Consider the following 18,480-nt stretch of genomic DNA (forward strand, 5'->3'; position numbering starts at 1 on the left):
TTAGAAAAACCAAATTTACTTTCAGTAGAAAAACTTTCTACTGAATCTAGGAACTCAATTGATACAGAATCTAGTTCAGGTAGTTTTGGCGCTGCAGTTAGAATGCAGAAATCAGGAGATATTCCTAAAGAACTAAGTTCCACTTGGAAACCTTTCCCTTTAGATAGTTCTGGATCAGAAAGCTTTGATGATAACTTGTTGCCTCCTGATCAGGATCTGGATAGACAAGAGTACTTTCTTTGCAAAGATAGTAGCTCAGGAGAATTTTCAGCTGTCGCTGATGTGTATTATAAACCAGACGATAGTAGAGATGACACGGAATTACCAGAAGACTTAGCAAACTTTCATGCTAATTTTGGCTATCCTACACTGAGTAATATTAATGCTACAGACGTTCTTACTGGTTATTCTGGAGGTGCATTTTTGTCGAGAACATTATCTAGAATATCAGAACGTAGTACAAATTCGGAGAAATCCAGTTTAGAAGAGGATTCTACTAAAGCTAGTACTCAAAGCGATAGTTTAAATGACGAATCAATGGCATCAAGTAATCCGCAAGTTAGCATTAGTTCCGAATCACCAAGTAATGCGCATCTCTACGAGAACGAAAAACAAACTCCTACGAATGAAAAACCTACTTCTTTTAACGAAAGAGGTAGTAAAATAATGGATTCGAGTAAGCCGAGTGACAAACACAGTACTGATCCAATGCCTAATCTGAGTAGTTTACTTCAAAGACAAATTTCTGACGACCGGCGAACTTCTGCAGAAATGGCTGAACTTTCAATGGATGATATAGAAATTATAACATCAGAGAGGGGTTTAAGGTTAAAACGGCAGGGTTCAGATGACACAATTATTGACGAAGAATGTTTTGAAGAACCTGTAACAGTTGAAAAACAAAGTAGCCAAGAAAGTGAAGATTGGCCTTTACCTGACATTCCGAACCAAAATCAAAAACCATTATTAGCAATGCATGAGGTACCAAGTTCAGATACCTCTCAACTAACAACACAAGTTTATCAGCCTCCTAACAAAAGTATCCCTAAAACGTTTGGTTTGAGAAGTTCTCTAAAAAGTCAAGATTCCGAACAATGGCCTAGTCCACCATCTAGCGTTGTTGATCCTCCGATAACTGATCAGGTTGAAACGTACTATATATCTCCACCTCAAGAAGCTTTTAAAGTTACAGTAGAATCTACTACTACTACCCAGAGTACATACGATGACTCAAATTCCGATGATTACAAAGCAATAGATTTTGACATAGAAAAGAATCATACTTATGAAAATGTTGCTATATCAGAATATGTAAGTGAAAGCTTATCTGAAAGTTTAAGTGTCGGACCTAGTGGAATTAAAATAGTTCTTGAAGAAAAATCACAGGGTTCGAACTCAGACGAAGATCTGAATATTTCAAATCTCAATGACGATGTATTCATGGATACAAATGAGGCAGTACCTAGAAGTGAACAATTACGTCCACCAACAGCTCTAAGGCGAAGTACGGCATCGGACGATTCTAGAAGTGATAAACGGAGTTCACAGAGAAGTTCGCCAGCGGGTTCTCATAGCTCATATAGTGAGGAAGATTGTACAAGTTCTATGGGTACTAACTTAGAGGACGGAACAGTTAGATTTGCTTTAAAACCTACCAAATGTACCCACAGTTCACATTCGGAAGACACGTCCATAGCATTAAGTTTATCTGAATGGTCTAACAGTACTAATACGGTTAAGTTTCAAAATTTATCTAGCAATAGTGGTACAAAAAGCAGTTCAGGGTTGAAAAGTGACGAAAATTCATTGACTGATATTGCACAAAGTATTTCTGAATGGTCATCAACGAACAGTAGTACGTTGAAAGCCCAATCGCAATCTGCAAGCCATCCCTTTCAGAAGCTGTCAAGTACTACATCTACTGGGGAAAGTACTTTAACCGAATTGATACCTAGTATTTCTGAATGGTCTAATTCTGATGCAAAGCCTTTAGTCCCGCAGCAGTTTTTCCCTGAAATTGGAGGACCTACTAGATTGGGGTCTAGCGTTGACATTGAAGATATAGTACACGATCAAAGAAGTCCAAAGAATATTCCTTCCGAAGACTTTTCAATTTTTTCTGGTGCCTTGCAATCACGCTCTGACTCAAATAAAACTTTCACTAAAAGTACCGAACGACCAATCGTTATTCCGGCACAAATTCAGTCTGATACTGAGAAAAGTAGTAGTTCTGTAGAACAAAAAACTGTTCATATACAACGTTATGACAAAGACAAAAAAGGGTACCTCCAAAAATATCATTCAGCTGGCTCGACAGCTTCCAAGAGCACAGATAGACCAGTAAAAGTTAACTTAAAATTATCTAAATGTTCCCCTTATTATTCTAGCAGTTTAAGCAGCGAAAGCACTCCTCTGACTGGTACTAGTCCGGTACCAATTAACAAGACGGCTACGGTTCCGCTTACTCGGGTACATAGGAAGCCGATGTCGAGGAGTTTAACCCACGCTAAGAGTCCACCAAGCGAAAACGATTCCACTAGTTCTGTAGAATCGCCGAAAAGCAAATCGGAAAGAGAAAGACGCGGGTACCGCAGAAAGCGCCAGCTACAAAATCAAAGGAACAAATCGAAAACCGAAAAAGAACAAGTAGTTGTCGACGAATACTATTACGTTGAGCACGAACACGGTCTTACGGAGTATAACGAATACATCCGGGAAAGAAACATGGAGCAGATGGCTTCGAATTTCCAGTACGAGGCAGGCCTGGCCGAAGATAGTCCTGGACCTCGCTACGCCGAGGTGCTGGAAGAGGGCTATTTTCCCGATGGCGACTCTCAATCCGGGTCGGATATTTTTCGGATGGAACGCGACGAAGAGGATCGTTTCGAGGGAGTGGAAGGGTTTGACGTCAGTTGCATCCCGCCCCCGCTTCTCGAGGACGATTTCGAGGGCGATCCCTCGGCGCATATTTGATTTTAATAGGGCGGCTGTATTGTAGGAAACGCTACAGCTTGTTCTTATCGTTTTCGGATTGATTTCTGGTCCTGTTGCGTTCGTGCTGGCCGCTTACGAGTTCCTTATTTTCGTTGAATTCTTTACAGTTTGTTAAACAAGAGCAATATGTAATACTTAGGTAACACTTAAAGTAGCAGTGGATTAGATATATATGAACGTCTTTTTTTATTAACATTATCATTTATTCAAGTGTGAAAGACTTAACTGTGTCATTTTTTAACAGTTTTTCAATACTAAATTGAAAAAATGTTCAGACTAGTTAGGTATTTAATAAAAAATATTTCATTTTTTTAGGTAGTAGTGATAAAAACATCTAAATTATATGATCCATATTAATTATATTTTGAGATTCATTTCACGATCTCGGTGAAGTAGTAGTAATTACTATTACCTCGATTATTACAGTAGCATGATAAGGAAATTATTAGCCAATCTTGTAAGAAAAAAACAGAAGGATCTGTGTAGCAACCGGCTGTGTAAAATTGCAGATCATCTTACTAAGCATGTACGTGCAAATTAGAAATAATGAAGCACACTTTGTATTCCTTTGAGACGCTAATCTGAAGAAAATAGAAGTTGTATAGACAACCAAGATTATATTTCGGATTAAGACAATAATGTAAAGAAATTACTTATTGACCTGTCTGTAAATGAACAGATTAAACGCAATAAGCCTTATGATTTAAGTGTTGTGCGGAAATAATGTTAGATGTTAAATAAATAAATATCTGTCTCTTTACGTCAAACCCATTTAGGAACTAATTCTAATAATAATTTAAAGTCAAATAGCATGATATCATAAGATATAGTATTTACAGTAAAAGTAGTACAGTTTGCAGGACAGTCTACAGTAGTACAGTTTTCAGGACAGTCTACAATATCAAATGTATCTTACATATTCAGATAAAATAGATCGAGGCTATTGCACGTTACTGTACAAAATATCTACTTGTTAAAGGTTATGTTTGTAAATTTCACGAATTATGAATTTTATACATTCCATCGTACTGTTTGGATTACAATAAGAAAGGATAGTCTCACAAAGTCCAACCGCATATTTTTCACAAAAAAAAACACGTAAGTTTTAAAAATGCGTATATAAACAACTCAATCACTTTTCACTTCTGAATTGTAATATTATGAATTATTCATAATAGAAACAAATAAACATTATATATCAATAACCATAACTCTATAAATATTTAAATAAAAGAAACGTGGCAGTAAATATTAATAATAAACAAGAATTAAAAAATATATTGGCCCGGTCACTTCATCTCTGTGGTCTATATTTTAATGCATGCGACAGAGATAAATATAAATGGCCGGTTGACAGACAGAGAGGCAAAATAAAAAAACAGCATACAGTGTTGCCGGTTTTATGTTTGTAGAAAAAAATAAACTATTCTAAAAACTTTCATGAACATATACTACTGAAATGAAGATAATATATCTAAGCTAAATATATTCTATTACAGCTGTAGCAAAATTAGTAATTGTGAAAAATAAAGTTCCAACCGCAACATGCTACATTTTTCATAAACGCCTACTTGTGTTGTTTGAAATTTTGATGCAAAATCCGGCAATACCGCATAGAAGAAATGTATCAACCCAACTTTTATATCTTTTTAATACATTTGATTTTCCATTAAGCTGTCGGCATCACTGTCTTACACGTTAAAATCCAGACCACAAAGTTTCAATGACCAGATTGGTATAATCGGCTATATAATTACTATTATTTTCTATAATATATTTTTTTTTATAAATAAGTGCTAAGCATTTTTTTGATTACATATCTGCTTTGTTATCTAATAAAATTTCATCATCCTCTCCCTATCTTGGGTAAAACCACAAAGATTATACCTTCGTTTTGTATGTACAGTAACGTTTGTCTATTTATTTGTCCGACATCAACTTTGTCTGTGAAAGCGCAAGAAGTTCTCTTTGGTCCCGAACATAATTCAATGGCAGGTTGTACCGTATGATCGAAAAAAAATGGCGTCCAGTTGGCTGGGAAATGACGATCGATGACATTTCCCATATAAATTTACATATAAATTGACAGCGATCTTCATTTCATAGCCATCGCTGACGCCGTTTTTTCTCGATCATTCGGTATATGAATAGTAATACCTATATCTATAATAAAATGTCTTAATAATTCATCTTATTCTTAAGGCTATTGCTATTTATAAATAGAGGATATCACGATTCTTAAAAGTAATTACGTTTAATAAGGTTTAGTACTCATAAAAAGTGATAAAAATACTTATCAAAATTAATAAACCATGAAATTTTGAAAACTTTTTCTATAGGAAATAATTGGTTATTATTAACTATTCTGCAACTTTTTTAACGCAAATATTAAGTTATATATATTTGATATCAATTAACCTTTTAGTTACGTAATCGAGGGCGTAATTTTAAATTCATTGTTGCCATGGATAGATTCGACACCTGGCTGACTAACTGGAATTTAAATTTCGCGCTTGGGATTCAGATGGTAGCTCTGCTGTAAAAAATGTCATGTTGCCGCATTTATTTATTTATTTTCTGACATTGTCATTCGTTTTGACACTTTAGTTCTGTGTTACTAGTTTCTGGTTTAAATAAATAGTGTTGTGATACTTTGAACTTAAAAATGTTTCCTAGCAGATCTTGCAGTCGAAAATTGTTCTTTTTAAAACCTCCTTTAGTACGAAGTGGTACTTAATAGCCGCAAAAAACTCATCACAACTTTATGAGAATATTTTGAACGGGAAAGCGGTAGTAATAGCCCTTTATGTCCCTTAAGTGCTGTTAAGGAGGTGAGTTTTGTTGATGTAAATAATAACTATTTAAATATTTAAAATAATTTTTTTCCTAAAATATTTTGATTAAAAGTAAATATATAAGTGGGCAACACTGTGGCGGTCAAGCTTAATCACGTGACTAAAAGTTTATTTGGTATGAACTGTATTCACATATATATTTAAATAGAAGATATGTGAAGTAGCTATTTTCATGGTGTTTCTGACCAAGTGTATAATCCAGTGTCTAATACCTGTATAATACAATAAATTTAATAAAGTGTTACCTTTGTATATCATAATGTTCTTATTATTAAAATTATTAGTCGTCATAATAACAAATCAAAAATTGTGAGAATAGGTATATTTTTTGAATTACTTAGTTCTTCGTGTTGTTGATATAGAATTTTACATAATACATAATTATTAGTTGTAAGTATTATTCACTTTTTGCCGAATCACAGCCGAAATATTTGCTCATTATTTTCCTAGTCTTAAGCAACGTATGTATTTACATCGCACATTTAGCTAATAACCTGTAAACTGAAATAAAAAAAGACATTATAAGACTATAACAATGCCACAGTGAGAAAATATTGTGCCAAAAAGAAACAATATTAAAAGAATTATTGTGATTGGAAAAGTCTGTGGTCTCTCGAATTTTTCGTAGGTCATAATCATTACTTTCTAGTCTAATGTCTCAAATAATATTTTAATTCCCCAGACTAAACTTTAAACTATTACTAAATAAGCCCATTATTATGTCATAGAAATTGATTGAGAAAATATTAAGTTTACTTAGACTTAAAATATAACGCTCAATTTCGATAAATATCAAAGAGACTTTGAATAGTATGAAATGTTAAAATGATTAGAGAAATGTAAAATTGTATGTGTGGTAATGCGGTAAAGTGCTTGGTGGTATATTAATTATTTCTTGTATTCCTAAGAATAGTTATTAGATCCATATTTTTCCTCTAATTGAATCAGGCGCAGCAGTAACAGTTAACAAAATATTTTATATATTTTTTCTTTTCCGCCTTTAAAATTTTTTTTTTTTCAATCGTTCAATCAACTGCAGCAGCCTGAAGACTGAAAATATAAAGTTATTGTAAATAAACCATGTTGAAAATTAAGAAAATCAAAGTTTTAATGTAAGTTATTGTTTTTGCTTTAAGTGATCTGCTGTTTAATGACCTGATGTTCGTTTTTTAGGGATCAAAGACCCATTGAGAAAGAATATACTAAATCGTTGAGCGTTAAGTAAAAAAGCTTCCTTAAAAACGACATTAGGTTCTAGTGATATTACTTTGTAACATAAATATGTGGCTGTATCATTTTAGTACAAATTTGTTTGACAAAATATTTTCCGTAATTTGAAGGCCTAGTTATTAGTTTAAGTAGCGTGTTTCAAAGATATATTTGAAATATCGTATTTTTCATTATACAGGGTGGTCCGAAATGTATTAGGGAAACTTCGGCATCATATTCTACCGATAAACGTAAGTAGAAAAATAATTAAAAATGTAGGTCCTAAAATGGCTTCGTTTCTGAGATACGGGGTGTAGAAGTTTCATTTTTAGATTTTTTTTTCAAATAATTTCTGAATTAGTGTAAATATTTGGTTAAAAATTGTTGTCTGGGTTTTTTTGTTAAGAGAAATTCGATTTAAATGTCAATATGACACCTATTTGTTGTGGCGCCACCTACATATTTTTTAAATGGTTTGAAGAGTAATAATAACTTTTCGTCTATACCTGTATAATACTACTGAGTGAAAAAATATAAATATAGACTGTTATTAAAATCGCTATGTCTAATAATTCTCAAGATATTTGGAATGTTAATACTTATGAATGTTAATGTTATGGAATCAATACATGTCATTTTTGACAAAAAATAAATATGTTCACTGTTTATATATAAATATAAATCACCTGTGACGTCATACGCCATACAAAAAATCTCCATATTGTTCAAATGCCACTAATAAAAAAAGATCTAAAATAGAGAAGAATTAGGATATCTCAAAAGTTACGTCAAATCATTGAGCTTGACATTTGAAAAGTCATTTTTAATCGTCAAACTGTCAAAATTGTCAAAAAAATCGTCAGTTGACGATTTGAAATTGGCGCGCGGAGGTTGCCAACCAATGGTGCCGTTATCACCTGTGGTGCCGTTATCACTACGTCGACCAACTTACGCAATATCATACCAAAGAGTAGATAAGACAAGAGACGTCAGTTCGCGCGGTACCTTTCATGTTTGAGTGGTGGGGAGAGTGACCTCGTCTCGCTTGTCCCTTTAAATTTTCGTAACTTTTTCGCGGGAAATTTGAAATAGACTATTATTAAAACTTGCCTGTATAGCTTGTAAATATTTACTGTATGGGTAAAGAAATAAATAGAAACGAAAAAAAAAAGTTTTATAAATATTATATAAAATAAATTATAATTAGAAACATATTTGTCGGGGAATAAAGATAATGAAAGCAATATTTTGTATATCGTTGGTAAACAAGATAAAGTGACCAAGTCGATTTGTAAGAAGTGTTTTATTTACGTGTATATTTTTACATATGGACTTAAACAAGTGTAATATTACAATGAACACACAATAGATCTATAAAGTCGCGGTGATTAACTCCCCTCCATACAATATCACAATGTGGAGTTTATGTACAAAAAAATAGTGTTGCTCAATTTTCTTTGTAAAAATATATTACAAGCTTCTAACCATGTCTTCGATCTATGGATTACATTTAGTTTAATAACATAATTATATAGTATATTTCTAAAAAAATAATTTTCAGGATCCTTTGGAAACGAGGGAAATATTATGTTTGTCGAAGAATAAGACCTATTTTTGCAGTCTTTATAAGCACACACATTGCCACCATCTCGTCTTTTCCTGCTCTACTCGTGTCCTGTTCAGTATTCATATTTAACAATAATTACAAATTAATACGCAACAAAAACGATACTAAAATTAAACCTTAAAAACTCTAGCCTGATTAGCACAGCTGATTAGCGTCCTAAAATCATAGGTTAGAATAAGTAAAATACGCCGTTGTCAGATTTTCAGATTTTATCGTTTATCTTTGAAATCGATCAACTTAGTTAGTCATTCTGTTTCTTTGATATTAACAGTACATTGCGAAAAAAGAACCTAAACCAACCTAAACTAAAAATTTTCGTATTAACATACGTTACTTATATTATTAATTTATTTTCAGAAAATCTTGTTTATTTTTCAAAGAAATATACTTGGCAACAGATAAAATGGGACTTGATGGGACCTTTAAATTTTAATATATCTGCGTCTCTCTCGCGAAATTCGACTTCTTTGTTCACTGTCGTCTCTTGTCTTATCTACTCTTTGATCATACCTTGTTTTCTTTGTATCATGGTGGTGCCCCCTACAAATTGACGTCGAAATCAAATTTCAAAACAATCAAGTCAAAAAACTCACAGACACCAATTTTCATCCAAATGCCGACGTTAATTCAGAAACTATTTCGAAAAATCGAAACAAAAATGCAACTTCTACACCTTGTATCTCCAAAATGAAGCATTTTTAGAACATAAATTTATACGTATTTTTTTACTTATTTTTATCTGCAGTATATGTTACCGAAGTTTTCCGAATACAATTCGAACCACCCTGTATATGCGTGTGTTAAGAATTCTGTTATAGTTAATATTTGTTTAATAGTTTTCCATGACAAGTTAAATACAGATCTTGATAATATGTAGTCAATGAAAAATATTTAATATTTAAAAATAAACCCGACAGAACTTTAGTTTTTGTGATATTTAATTGTTAATAACGAATAATAATCTAATCTTTAGAATTGTAAATATTTTTGACCTCTATGATGGATTTTGTTAAGCGGATACATGAAATGTCCTCCCCTATTGTGTAAGTTTTTACTGATTTTACAATGCGATATTATCGTTGTAACACGAAGTTCCATGAAATAAGGATATAGACCAGTACAGAATCTCCAATATGGTATTAAATTTAACAAGCTCATATTTCTTTATATACGGTATATATCCTTTACCTTATATATTAGTAATTTTATATCGGTACCAATTTTTTAAAATATCTCCTATCATCTCCCACATTTTTTTCAGTAATACTAAAATTTAGGAACCTTTTTTGTATTTAAGCTTGTACAATCATTAATTTATTCTTATCAAAATTTAAAGCACTATAGTCTCATTATATTGTAAGGCCATGGAAATAAATCCATACAAATTTATATGCATTTTCATTCGTTAAATTTTACAAGCCTATTTGTTGATATGGAGAAAGGTGAGAATTTTTATGTTTTGAAACGATACATATTTTTTCTTTTGTGTATTTTGTCGCATGCAGTATTTTAGATTTAAATATAAGTCGTTAATAGAGAAACACATATTTTGAAAATATATCATTATGTTTTTTTGATAAAAATGTTTATATAAACTTAAAACAACGAAAAAGCTGAACAGGAAAATGAAAATAGCAAAAAATGTTTGCAAATCCCATTAAAATGGCTATAAGGCCTCCTTGATGAGATAACCGCAATTCTATTAATATGACTTGATCCAAGTCTGACAACAACTTGCGAAAATTTGAAATAAGTACTCACTGATTCCTCATTAAAAAATATGAAAAAAGTTTCTATGAACATGGGTATGGAAATGCATAGTTTTAGAGTTACAAGATGTTAATTTTTTTAAAATTAGGTTTTTTGTAATTATTTTAAATACCATTATTTTTTTATTTAAAATTACTCTAGGTTGGACTAGTAGTAATAAGAACTAATAGTAATAATATTTAACAATCAATTAGATAAAATATATAATATATCAATTTTATTTTAATTTTATTAATTGTGATTAATAAAATTGCGTTTATCTCATCAAGGAGGCCGAATTCAACAAAGTATCAAGAGACAACTTTTAATTGACATTAAACGGCTTCCACAATTTTGATATAAAAAAAAGTCAGTGGCGCACATGTTTTTTTTTCAAAAGTATTCCAGTAAATAACGCATATGCACATCTCTGATGAATTTATCGACACTTTTTAAGCATTAAAATATGTAGCACTTATAGTAACTTTTACCCTCAAAATTTCATTCGAATCACTAAAAGTACTTGGAAGAAAATTATAATAAATCGAAAGATTATTAAGATTTTAACACCCTGTAGCTACGAAACAAAGCAGGATCGAGCCTATGTCGACATGAAAAATAAATCTTATTTTTACCTGAGGAATCTCCCCACGAGAGATGGCACATGTTTTTTGAAACACCCTGTATAAGTTAAAATTTTAAAAACATAACTACCTCTTTAATTTTTATCACTGACAAAAAATAATCTCATTCGTTTATATCATGTATACAGGGTAAGCCTGTATACAAGGTGAGTTAAATGAGCAAATACTTTTAGGGCTGGTAGATCTCGATGAAAGAAACATATTTTCTCTTAACTTTTCAAATAAGTCCGGAATAACAAGGGAATAACCCAATTATTTTACTTTGAAATTAAAAAATATATATTTTTGTCTAAATTTTGAAAACTGGATTTTTCTGGGTTTTCTTTCTTTTGAATTTAATCTAGTACCTATGTTGGCGTATTATCAAGTTGTTATGTTTTTCAACTGAAAATTTAAAGAAAATCCGATTTTCTAGAAAAAAACTCATAGACGTGTTTTTGGGGTTGAAAAATACAACCCCTAAAAATATTTGCACTTATTTAAGACTCATCCTGTAAAGTTGTTTTTTTAACTTAAAAGTTGTTTTATTTTACAAAGTACTGAATCAAATAATGATCATTATTTATGATTGCAGCATTTATGATTTTTTAATTAGGCAGACATTACAGGACAAACTTATGCGCTGTAATTGATATGACTAGAATTGTATGTAATAACGAGGAACTCCCCTTTTCTAGTAAAAACCTTTTGTCAAAATTGTAGAACACCATTCTATCTTAAAAATCTAATTTAAATTTATATAGGAATTGCTCTACAACTCTACAATGATATAAGCACTAAAAGCGTTTGTTCATCCACCAACAGGCTTTTTTTCAATTTTTAGCTTTATATTAACTATATTTTTAAATATTTTGTAGTTAGTATTGTAAAATTGTTATATTTTTTTCGGTCAATATTATTTCATGCTTGTATTCCACCTATTTACTCAAATTAGACATTCTTTTTTATGTATTTTTGCGCAATTACTTATAATTTCAATAACGCAATTAATAGAACAGTTTAATTGTTAATTCCTTGCTAATTAAAATTTTCTGTTTGCAGATGACATACCTTACCATCAAACACCAGATCCGATACTCGTTAACAACAATTTGTACACTTCCACGCCTACGTCCAAGACTGTTAATGGGAACATTTCGAATTTATCTCTCGATGCTACAAACGGCAATTATGTGATATCGAATAGGGTTGATGAAAGCCCGAACAAAAATTACCAAAACGAACGATTTATGAATAGTATCAATGGTAAAGTAAATTTTACATTAAGCATATAGTCTGTCCAACGAGAGAAGATATGACAGTGACAATTGTGTGTCATTTTAATTCCAGGGTAATTTTTATTTTCTGGTTGGACAGACTTTATAGGTATATATACCTATGCTGGAACATTCTATAGAATGTTCCAGCCATCGTTCAACGTCACACGTGACGTGACAGCATATTAACTATTAATGTAACATATAATAATATATACTGATCTCGGACACACCCTAAAACTCGTATTTGACAAATAATGATGGCGTAACGGTGAACGATGACTGAATAACAGTCTCAGACAGTCTTTACGTTAAATAAAAAGGCTAAGAAAGGAGTCAAAATTTATTAAAATTTTAATATTCATTCATTAAGGTTACACCATACTAGATATTTTGAAACACCTTTTCTCTCTCTTATCAATTTAGTTCACTCTTTCCTGTTCATTAACCCTTTAAAATAAATTAACTTTCAATATCCTTATTTATTTTTTTAATTGGTTTTATGGAAAGGTTTATAAATCTGGAAAACGTTGTGACACATCTTACAGTGAGATTATTGAAAATCTCAGAAAATCTTATCGTAGTGTTGCGGGCCGGTGTGGACTCGACCTAACCTCACAATATGGCCCGCCCTCGGATGACCTTAACATCGCATAGACACCGCAATGATTCATTCGTTCGAGAAGAATCGAGTCCCACTGGAATGGACGAGTACATACGAGAACATTCGAAAACCTTCTCTACGCACCTAACGATCTATGGACAATTCTAGAGTTCTTTACCTGCCGGTATAAAAGCCGGCGGCCGTGGCCTACAGGGGGCAGTTATAAATATACAGTTGACGCGCTAAAATTCAAAATAAATTCTTAGTTATAAATCGTTTGTAAATAGTTCTATAAGTCTTTTATCGTTATTATTTTTGTTCATTAGTGTTAAATAAATAGTGTTTAAATAAATTGTGACTTTCTATCCACACGGAACCGACGAAAAACGTAACAATTGGTGTCAAGTGTGGCGTGTGTGATAGACTAGAAAAATAAAAAGACTAACGATGGCTCCAAAAAAATTGAAAGACCTGAAAGTGTCGGAATTAAAAAGCATACTGGAAGAGAGGGAATGCGAGACAGATGGAAAGAAAAGCATTTTGCAAGCCAGACTGAGAGACGTTTTGATTGAGGAAGGTGAGGATCCTGACACATTTTGCTTTGAGTTGAAGGTGACCTTGACTCGTGCCTACAAAAATTAGAAGACAATTTGAATGACAAAATTACAGAAAATTCCCGGGAATTGCAAGACAATTTAAACGGCAATTTGAATAATTTAGAAGATAAAATGATGAAAAATTCCCAGGATTTAATTAATATTTTAGAAGATAAGATCGCAGAAAATTCTAAAGACATACAGGCCAGCTTTAATAATAAAATACTTAATTTAGAAGAAAAGATAACAGAAAATTCCAGGGAATTAGAAGAGAAGATAACAGATACACAAGACAAAATAACAGAGATTGAGGAAGATGTAAATAGAAAAATCGAAATTTTAAGAGAAGAAATAGCGAAATCAAATTCACCAAAATGTCAAGAAACATCGGAGGGGCCGAAACTAGTCGAAAATAAGTATATCTCAAAGTCAGTTATTAAGCCTCCACAGTTTGACGGAAAAACCGCTTGGGCCAATTATTTTTGCCAGTTTGAGGCCGCTGCGAGAGCGAACGGATGGACAATCGCTGAAAAGGCTACCGCTTTGACTGTCGCACTGCGAGGAGATGCGACTGATATCTTGCAGACATTGTCACCATCGGAACAGGGAGATTATCAGCAACTGGTACGACATTTAGAAATGAGGTACGGCCAAGCTCATTTGGAACATGTCTATCATTCCCAGCTAAAAAATCGCATTCAAAAGTCAAATGAGTCTCTGCAGGAGTTTGAAGCCGACGTAGCCCGCCTCGTTCGCCTTGCGTACCCTGCTACGCCAGAGAATGTTATGGAGCGGTTGGCAGTACAGGCATTCTCCGACGGCTTACGTGATAACGAGACAAGACAAGCACTTCTCCTAGCCCACCCAACGCACTTGGTGGATGCTTTAGCACGTGCCCTAGAATTTGAGGCCGCGAAACAAAGTTCTCGGTCTCTAGTGAGAGTACGGGCGGTCAACCAATGTTCCGACGAATCCGTGGAAAGCATTGTGCGGAAAGTCATGGAGGAGTACATGGGCAAGAAAGGACCGACTTGTTGCTGGAATTGCGGCCAGGCAGGACACGTAAGAAGTCACTGTAAAGAAAAGGACGTGGACCCGGTTTCGCCAAGTGTCGAATCAAAGGGACACATATCGAGCAGTACCCAACAGGTTCCAACGAAAACTGCTCAAGTCGCATCGCTACAACACAAGTTCAACAGCATTTTTGTGGATGGTTTCGTGGATGGAGAGTTACGAACCATGCTTTTGGATACGGGTGCGACCAAAACGATCATCAGGCCGGATATCCTTAAAACATCAAAAAGGATAAAACAACACAATGGCGACTACGTACAGCTACAGGAAGCTCCGCTCTCATCCATGGAGAGGTAGATCTTAATTTTGTTATCGGAAGCACCTGTTTTAATCATCGAGTGTTAGTAGCAGACATCGAAGATGAACTTATTCTCGGAATGGACATCATGACCACTAGAGGTTTTCAGCTAAACCTCAAACAAGGAATTTTGAAAATAAATGAAGAAGAAGTGGTTCTGCATCGAAAATGTGAGGAGACGCTTCGTATGGTGGTAGCAGAAGATGTTTCGATCCCTGAGCGCTGTGAGACATTTTTGGATGGTTGCCTGGAAGGTAAAATGAATAATGGGAGTATTATTCTGTTGGAGCCAAGGAATCATGACAGCGAAATAGGACGAGGGGTCGCTGTTGGAAAAGCCCTGCTACGAGCGAAGAAGACTGTACCGGTGAGAGTAATGAACACGAATTATTATTCTGTATCCTTGAAGAAGGGAACCCCGTTAGGGTACTGTTGTTCGGTCTCCTCAGTCATTCGAAGCGTGGAGGCCTCCAAAGTTTCGACTTCAAAAATTCCGGACAAAATGGTGAAGGAGTTAGTAAACGTTAAGGGATTATTTCCTGAAAATAGTAGAAAATTGAGAAACCTGATAATCAAGTATCAAGATGTGTTTGATAAAGGAGAAGCAGGACAGAGAGGTCGTACCAATTTAGTACAACACAAAATTGATACCGGAGATGCACAACCAATCAAACAAAATCCGAGAAGACTTCCGCTCGCCAAACGTGAAGAAGCTGATAAAATCCTTCGAGAAATGAAAGAAGACGGTGTCATCGAACCATCTAACAGCCCGTGGACATCGCCGGTAGTACTAGTAAAGAAGAAAGACGGTACCACCAGGTTCTGTATTGATTATCGGCAGCTCAATAATGTTACCAAGAAGGATAGTTATCCCCTGCCGAGGATAGACGATACTCTAGACACGCTGGCGGGGTCAACGATATTCTCTAAGTTAGATCTGAAGAGTGGATATTGGCAAGTCGACATGGCGCCGAAAGACAGAGAGAAGACAGCGTTCTCGGTGGGCTCCGGACTGTGGCAATTTACCGTCATGCCTTTTGGATTGTGCAACGCGCCAGCTACCTTTGAGAGACTAATGGAGTCTGTGTTAAAGGGACTATCCTGGACTACCTGTTTAGTGTACCTGGATGACATCATAGTGGTTGGGAAATCCTTTGACCAGCATCTGAAGAATTTGGAAGAAGTTTTCAAGCGACTAGGGAGCTCTGGTTTGAAACTTAGCCCCAAGAAATGTCATCTGTGTCAAGAAAAGGTACACTACTCCCAAGGAGTTGCGGTAGATCCACAGAAGACCAAGACAGTGGAAGAGTGGCCGATACCTAAAGATAAACATGAACTACGAAGCTTTTTGGGACTATGCACATACTATCGCCGCTATGTACAGGGTTTCGCCACCATCGCAAAACCATTGACCAGACTTACCGAAGGCGAGAGGCGTTTCTCTTGGGACTCAGATTCTGACGAGGCATTCCGAAAATTGAAGAAGGCCCTGACTAGTGCGCCCATACTTAGCTACCCTCTTGGCAACGGAAACTTTATATTGGATACCGACGCTAGCAATGTTGCGTTAGGCGCTGTTCTGTCTCAGATCCAGGATGGTCAAGAAAAGTCATTGGTTATTTTAGTAAGACCTTGTCAAAACCGAAAAGGAACTACTGTGTAACCAGACGAGAATTACTAGCAGTAGTTAAAGCAGTGGAACACTTCTACAAGTATCTCTATGGAAGAAAGTTCTTGTTAAGAACAGACCATGCTGCTTTGAAATGGCTGTTGCAATTTAAGAATCCTGAAGGGCAGGTAGCTAGATGGATTGAACGATTACAAGAATTTGACTTCGACACAGAACATCGAGCTGGGGCAATCCATCGGAATGCCGACGCACTTTCCAGAAGACCTTGCGCTAAGGACTGTAAGCATTGTTCCCGAGCTGAAGAGAAAGAAGTGAAACTCCTAAGAACAACTGTGGTTAATGATAGTTGGCAACCTGAAGATCTTGCAAATGACCAAACCAGTGACCCAGAATTAGGTTTAGTAATTAACTGGAAAAACACAGGCCAAAGACCAACGTGGGAAGAAGTTTGCAGATATTCGCCGAACGTAAAGTCGTACTGGGCCCAGTGGAATTCCTTGGTAATAGATAACGGACTACTTCGCCGTGTGATCGAGAGACCGGAGGGACAAGAAGAGAGAAGGCAGATCGTCATTCCAAAGAAGAGGGTCCCAGAAGTCTTGGAGGAAGTTCACAATGGAACCAGCGGAGACATCTTGGTGTTACCAAGACACTTGGCAAGCTGCGTGAACGGTTCTACTGGGTGAACTGCAAAGAAGATGTGAGGGCCTGGTGTAAGAAATGTGACATTTGCGCAGCCATTAATGGGCCACAAAAGCGTGGTAAAGCCCCTATGCGCCAGTACAATGTTGGTAGTCCCTTCGAACGAATAGCGATCGACGTGGCTGGTCCTTTCCCGGAGACGAACGATGGCAACAAATACATTGTGGTAGTAATGGATTACTTCAGCAAATGGGTCGAGGCCTACGCGTTGCCAAATCAAGAAGCGTCCACGATTGCTGATGCCCTTGTTAAAGAATGGATCTGCAGGTTTGGTGTTCCCATGGAGCTTCATTCAGATCAGGGAAGAAACTTTGAGTCCAATCTGTTCCAAGGCGTCTGTGAAGTCCTGAACATCCGCAAGACCAGGACGACTGCTCTACATCCACAATCCGATGGGATGGTTGAACGCATGAACAGAACTATCAACCGTTATCTGGCCAAAGTAGTCTCTGACCACCAAAGAGACTGGGACAAATTTCTTCACCTGTTCCTGTTGGCCTACCGTTCATCCGTCCAAGAATCTACAGGGCAAACTCCAGCCAGCATCGTTATGGGACGGGAAGTGCGCCTACCCTGTGATCTGAAATTTGGTTGCCGACCGGGAGAAGAAGTCGCCGGAGAAGATTATGTCCACACACTACGTCAAAGGATGGACGACATTCATCAGAGAGTCCGCCTAAATATTCAAAGTGCTAGTGACCGAATGAAGGAACACTACGACATTCAAGCTGAGCATGGAGGATACCAACCAGGGAAGTTGGTGTGGCTATATAACCCGCAGAGACGTCGTGGGTTATCTCCGAAGCTACAATCCTCGTGGGAAGGGCCATACGAAGTCATGGATAGAATTAATGACGTCGTATACCGTATCAGAAAATTGCCAAAAGGAAAACCGAGGGTAGTCCATTTCAACCGTTTGAGCCCCTACCAAGGCGAAATAGAAGATCGTGCTGGGACCGTGAGAACCTGCAGCTTTGATCCCCCTGATTCGGAGATGTCCTTTGACGATTTCATGGCCCGATACAACAGCAGTGAGAAGGCTCGCTATGGTGTAACCAAAGAAGATCAACGAGACCTCTTTTCCGTGCCTCCTGATTATTCGCTCGCTCATTGTGTGGCTCGAGATTTGCGGATGTCCAGAGGAATCGCTGCGACGTTCAATGAGAAGTTTGGGCGTGTCGGAGAACTACGCCGACAGGATCCAGAGGTTGGAAGCGTCTTGAGGCTAACCGACAATGCACA

At 35.6% G+C, this 18,480-nt stretch overlaps 1 protein-coding gene across 2 annotated transcripts in view; it reads left to right on the top strand.

Annotated features, from left to right (window-relative positions):
• LOC115891594 (FERM, ARHGEF and pleckstrin domain-containing protein 2) overlaps positions 1-18,480 on the top strand; it is a 134,924-nt gene that overhangs the window by 105,256 nt on the left and 11,188 nt on the right. For both annotated transcript variants that reach the window (XM_030912103.1, XM_030912104.1), the window contains one exon: positions 12,120-12,323. In XM_030912103.1, the coding sequence (XP_030767963.1) occupies positions 12,120-12,323 (204 nt within the window). The remainder of the gene's footprint in view (positions 1-12,119; positions 12,324-18,480) is intronic.

The sequence above is a fragment of the Sitophilus oryzae genome, unplaced genomic scaffold, assembly GCF_002938485.1.
Source record: "Sitophilus oryzae breed Bouriz unplaced genomic scaffold, Soryzae_2.0 scaffold_1188_pilon_pilon, whole genome shotgun sequence".
Classification (NCBI taxonomy): domain Eukaryota; kingdom Metazoa; phylum Arthropoda; class Insecta; order Coleoptera; family Curculionidae; genus Sitophilus; species Sitophilus oryzae.